This window comes from Poecilia mexicana, unplaced genomic scaffold (assembly GCF_051168715.1).
Source record: "Poecilia mexicana isolate PSO_F unplaced genomic scaffold, ASM5116871v1 scaffold_19, whole genome shotgun sequence".
In the NCBI taxonomy this organism is placed as follows: Eukaryota; Metazoa; Chordata; class Actinopteri; order Cyprinodontiformes; family Poeciliidae; genus Poecilia; species Poecilia mexicana.
In genome coordinates this window covers 12344000-12350130 of record NW_028263388.1, presented here as the reverse complement: position 1 = coordinate 12350130, position 6131 = coordinate 12344000, and the positions used below count along the sequence as shown (strand labels likewise).

At 41.6% G+C, this 6131-nt stretch overlaps 1 protein-coding gene across 1 annotated transcript; it reads left to right on the top strand.

Annotated features, from left to right (window-relative positions):
* The first annotated feature begins 556 nt into the window (after nucleotides 1–556).
* On the top strand, nucleotides 557–1545 carry cdk5r1b (cyclin dependent kinase 5, regulatory subunit 1b (p35)). The gene has a single exon (XM_088000880.1). The coding sequence runs from the start codon at nucleotides 637–639 to the stop codon at nucleotides 1543–1545; it is 909 nt and encodes a 302-aa protein (XP_087857006.1). The 5' UTR covers nucleotides 557–636.
* The last annotated feature ends 4586 nt before the right edge of the window (nucleotides 1546–6131 follow it).

The following is a 6131-nucleotide window of genomic DNA, read 5'->3' as shown; positions in this document are numbered from 1 at the left end:
TAATTGGCAATAATTTAGTTATTCATGAACGTAACTTGTATCGTTTATTTTAATTTTTTTTTAATTATTTTTTTTTAGGGAAAACAGGGTTTAGTACAAACACATTCAACAGTTTCTAGGTTTTTAACTTTAAGCCCTGTAATCCAGATTCTAAGTGTGTAATTTACCTTTTATTTGATTACATTGTGTTGGTTCATTATGTGACCAAATGTGAAACGTGGGGGCTGGGGGGACTGTTCATAAGCAGCGCAATGCCTTCTGGTGGTTTATGATGCATTCTGCCTCTTAGAGATTCAAATCAATGCTTCTAACATCCTGAGGTATAAAACCACTCTGAAGATATCTGATAGAGTTTTACAGAGCAGAGAGCTGTGATGTTATCTAAAATGAATCCAATGACTGGAGAATTATATATATATATATATATATATATATATATATATATATATATATATATATATATATATATATATATATATATATATATATATATATATATATATATATATATATATATATATCTTTACCAACTATGTTTCTGCTTCCAGGAGGTGCAGGCTGTCCAGGTGATAGATACCCCCTCAAAGAGCTCAGACCTTTGACCCTGACGCTCCTGGACGCCTCCTACCAGCCGCCATGGGAACCGTTCTGTCTCTGTCCCCCAGCTACCGGAAGGCGGCGCTCTTCGAAGACGGCCCCGCCACCGTGGGCCACTACACGGCCGTGCAGAACAGCAAGAACGCCAAAGACAAGAACCTGAAGCGCCACTCGCTCATCAACGTGCTGCCATGGAAGCGGATCGTGGCGGTGTCGGCCAAGAAGAAGAGCTCCAAGAAGGTGCAGCCCAACGCCACGTACCAGAACAACGTGTCCCACCTGAACAACGAGAACCTGAAGAAGTCGCAGTCCTGCGCTAATCTGTCCAGCTTCACCCAGGACCAGAGCAGCCCGGCTCTCAGCAAGAGCTCCAACAACACGACATCCTCGGTCAAGAAGGCCCCACTGACTAACTCCAATGTGGCCCCCGGCACCCCAAAGAGAGTGATCGTTCAGGCCTCCACCAGCGAGCTGCTGCGCTGCCTGGGGGAGTTCCTGTGCCGGCGCTGCTACCGCCTGAAGCACCTCTCCCCCACCGACCCGGTGCTGTGGCTGCGCAGCGTGGACCGCTCCCTGCTGCTGCAGGGCTGGCAGGACCAGGGCTTCATCACGCCGGCCAACGTGGTCTTCGTCTACATGCTGTGCCGCGACGTGGTCTCCTCCGAGGTGGCCACGGAGCACGAGCTGCAGGCCGTCCTCCTCACCTGCCTCTACCTGTCCTACTCCTACATGGGCAACGAGATCTCCTATCCGCTCAAGCCCTTCCTGGTGGAGAGCTCCAAGGAGACCTTCTGGGACCGGTGCCTGTCCATCATCAACCTGATGAGCGCCAAGATGCTCCAGATCAACTCCGATCCCCACTACTTCACTCAGGTGTTTGCCGACCTGAAGAACGAGAGCCAGAAGGAGGAGGAGAGGAGCCGCCTGCTCATTGGCCTGGACCGGTGAGGGGATGCTGGGGGTCGGGGGAGGAGGTGGGGAGGAGGAGGGGGTTAACTCCAGTCTGGCATTTTGACATCTTTTAAGAAATGATCAATGATGCTATTTATTCACTACTGTCCAAACTGCCGTGACGCCAGGTGACACAAGGGAGTGTTCCATATTTGTATGAAGCAGTTTTGACATTTGGTTTAATATTTGCATATACTGAAAGGATCACAATGCTCCCCCAAGAACAGTACTTTTTTTTTTTTTTTGCTTGTAAATGTCAGGGCCAAAATCTATTTTCAAACTTGCAAATAATGTGAACCCAAGAATGAAGGCTTTTTTTTTTTTTTTTTTTTTTTTTTTTTAAGACTTATTATACTGGATTGTACACGAGTCATTCTTTGATTCTTCAGATTTCTTTTGCTCTCTTGTAAATCGTTTCATGGTCTTGATCAACACTTCAGGCTTTCTGAAGGTCCTTCAGACTTTAAACAGTTTGGTCTACGTTTCAGAAAACCCATTGCCAGAGCAAACAGAAAAGCTTTAGGATGCTTTTCGCCAAAACGGTGAAGAGTCGACAGGGAAGGTGGATGGAGTTGAACGCAGGATCATCCTGCCTCCGTCGTGCTGGAGGCCACAGAAGATGTACGGCTGCCGTGGCAAGACTTGAAAATCGATACTCGAGGTTTTTTCTTATCACGGGATGCTTTATCAGCACTTTTTAGTGCAGCACCTCAGCACTGATTTACATATTATGTGCCACCCAATAGGTTTCGCCGCTGGCAGCCTGTGTGAAAAAATACCAAAGAATGGCAGAGAGATTTAAGGATTTCCACAAGGGAAAAAGAGATTCCCATGGAGCTATAAAATGAAAACCTCAGCTGCAGCGTGATCCATGTCTCAGGTTCTGTGTCCAGTCTTAAAAGACACAACTTCCAGCTTCTGGAACAGGATTATATTATTTTAGAATAGTCCATCTCCCTCATTTTTTCTTTCTTTTTTTAGTACACGCTGCACAATTGTCCAGAAAAAAAAAAAAAAAAAAGCCTTGAATGACCTTCAGAAAGACATCTTGTTTTAAGACCTTTATGAAGGATTATCAGATTTCTTGGGAGGCAAAACTGAAAGAATTTAGAGATGATTTATAAACACTGTATATACTCGTTATGAAAGAAAAAAAAAAAAAAAAACGCCAGATTTGGGTGAGTTCTTTACCAACTGTTAGATAAGCATAATTATATAAAATACAAGACAAAAAAAATAGAACAAAAAAAAAAAAAAAAACTGTATGAAAAAGCTGCAGCAATGAATGTGAACAGGACTGAAGCTGCAGCTGCCCACCAGTGACCTTCTGACTGTTTGACGATGTGATGTGCACTGCCTACTGCAGGAGGGTGAGGGCCATCGCCTGACTGGATTGCTTCATGCTCCACGGATGAACAAGGCAACTCCCGCTGCCTCTCTGGGACATCCCCTCCACTGACACGGATGTTTTTGTCTTTTTTTTCTTCTTCTTCTTCTTCTTCTTCTTCTTCTTCTTTTTCCTGCGGCGATGCATATCTGACTGTCAGAGGACAGAGAGCCCAATCGGAGCCTGAGTTTTATTAAGGGTGGTGAGGTAGAATGGCCGGGGGTGAGGGGGGTTTGGAGGGGTCTGTCAGTGGACATTCAGCCCTGCTTTGTTGAACTTTTGATAAAAAAAACAAAAGAAAAAAGAAAAAGCAAAACGAAAAAAACAACAACAAAAAAACTGGACGATGAATATCGTGTGTTCGGAAGGACTTACATTATTTGACAAAAAGGAAAAAGGAAAAAAAAAAAAAGAGAGACAACATGTTCATGGATGTTTTTGCTCCACGGGGCTTTATTTATTGCTTTGTTCTCCAACAAGTTTTCTTTTTCTACTTAGAAATGTAACATTTTGCACGTGTGCCATGCAATTTTACGAAGCCTCCAGGAGCTGTTATTATTATTATTATTATTATAATTATTAGGATTATTATGTTTCTTCCTTTTACTTGATTTGCGAACCGACTGCATCTGCGTTAAGAGAATGCTGTGAACAAAGTGACGCTAGTTTTATTTATCTCTGCTTGCTAAAATAAGGCTATTTATTTACCAGGGAAGAAAAAAAAAAGTTTCTTTGTACTTTTTCTGTCGACGGGTTGTGTTGCAGCCACTCTTGTGCTCATGCTTCAGCATTAAAAATGTTCTTACGGTGCCATATCATTGAGGAAAACACTACTGAGACACTGGACGTTGAGGCAACTTATCCCAACATCTAACTTATTGCCGTTTAGGTATTTATTCAGTTGGGCACATTGGAGTGATGAGAAAGGGAAGGACTCTCAGAGGAAGGGGTTGTTGGTGCAGGAGGCGCGCTTATCCTTGGTGAGAATGAAGATTGAGCTGGTTTGTTTATGTTTTGGGCCCATTTATCGAAACCTGCGTTTAATCTGACCATCACCAACACCATTTGCAGCCTCCATTGTGACCATGCTAAAACTACACAGCTTTGAGATTTTATTTTTTAACTTCAAGAAACCCAACCTGATGCTCCACATATCAGAAGCAGATAACAGCTGCAGTCTATATATATATCTAAAGATCACCTATTGAAGATATCTTGTATGAATCGTCGTCTCCCGATTAAGGAGACGGTGGGAATCAAAAAGTGCGGGGCTGCGCTTTTCCAAATAGCAATCCGTGTTATTTCTGTTTTAGCTCTTTTGGGTTTTCTTCAGACCAGGCAGGAACTACAGAGAAGGTCGGGTTGAAACAGACTAAATCATTTCCCCCCCCTCTCAGCTTGAAATGTGCCATGTTTCTTCACTTGCATTGTTCACTAGTTGTTTATAAGCTTATAAAACATGAAGAAGGAAAAAAAAAAAAAGACTAAATTGATAGTTGAAATATTTCTGTCGGATTCTTTTTCTGTATCTTGTCGTTTGTAGATAAAACAGTGATTTAAAAACTTCAAAAGGATTTGCTCAATGAGCTGCAGGTTTGTGTGTGCGTGTGTGTGTATGTGTGTGAGAATGCATGGCTGAGTGTATGTAAGCTGCAGCGTTTATTTGTACAGAAGAATGTGTTGGATAACTTGGCAAACAGCAACCATACGCAGTGGTACCAGGACTCGGTGGGAGGAAGGTGTACATGCTGTTCGATAAAGTCATTCTTCTTTTTTTTTTTTTTTTTTTAAAAAAAAGAAAATGACAAAAAAGAAAGCAGTTGCTGTAATTTAAACTTTTTTTTTAGTATGTTTCTGCTTATTTTAATTTATTTTTGTACTGTGATGAAAAAATAAAAATGCACTGATCGCTCAATTTTTGTCTCTTGTGATATTTTATGTCGCTTCCAGACCCCTAACGTCACACCGAGACTCGTTTCTTGAATCAAAGTGTGCAAAACGTAAGGCCTACAGCGATGTGAAAAAGTATCTACTCCCCCTCACAGTTTTCTTGTTCTTGCTAAAAATGTTTTAGGGCATCATATTTATTTTAATTTGGTTTCCAATCCTAAGGGAAACAAATGATCCAAAACAGCCTCAACCAGTCTGAAGAAGTAATTGCTCCCTTGATTTAACTGGTTGGGCCACTTGGAGGCAGGAAGAAAGTATTTGGGCTTCAATTTACCCATATGGGAGGGTAAACTGTCATGTAACTTTGACTGGGTCACTTCAAAATCTTCATTTAGCTTTTTGTTTATGGAGTTATTCAGAAATGTGTTGATATCTTTGGATTATCGTCCTGCTGCATAACCCAAGTGAGTTTTGACCTAAAACCGATTAACTGATTGCTGGACATTTTCCAAAATTAAATGTTCCAACAGTTAAATTAAGTCGCAGCAAAGCAACCACATACCATCACAATGCCAGCAGCATGTTTGGCTTCCCTAAAAAGTCCACTTCTGTCAAGTTAGCACCAATCAGAGCTGCCAACTCTCGAGCCTTCCTTCCATTTTTCACTCCACCCACATCGCAAACGTGGAATCAAGCGAGCACAAAGCAAAACACATATTTTGCCATTCTGTCGTTTATGATTGATAAATGTGAACACAGCAGCAGTTTTCACTTTTTTTCCCTAATCAACAGCCCCACTTTTGAAGCACCAAGGTGCAAGGAGTGAATGCCCACGCCTGTAGATATCTGAGGATATATAACCACTAGATTGAAACAGGAAGTCGATTCGAGAGATCAAAGTTTCAATTATCCTGTTCAATCTGCTGTGTCCAAGAAGAGAGGTGATGCTTAAGGTTTGGACAAGCAGCGGGAAATTATTCATTCATTTAAACAGTCCACTTATCACACAGAAGCAAATACATACTATGTGATATTCTAGATACTGTAGTTCTTCATGAAATAAAGAACAGGCCAAATTTTGTCTATGTTCTGAATCGTACAACCCAAAAATGCTTTCAACTCTTTGAAATAAAACTTGCTTACAATCTGGCTGAAATAGTCATTTTTTTAAAATACAAAATAAATGTAAGCAGATTTAAAGCCTCAGCTTCTTTTTCAGTCACTTTTCCGAGAGGAATTGAGTTTTATTGCCAGCGCAACGTCAGTCTCTGCATTACAGGCAACAGACACAGTCAGAGGCAGCAAC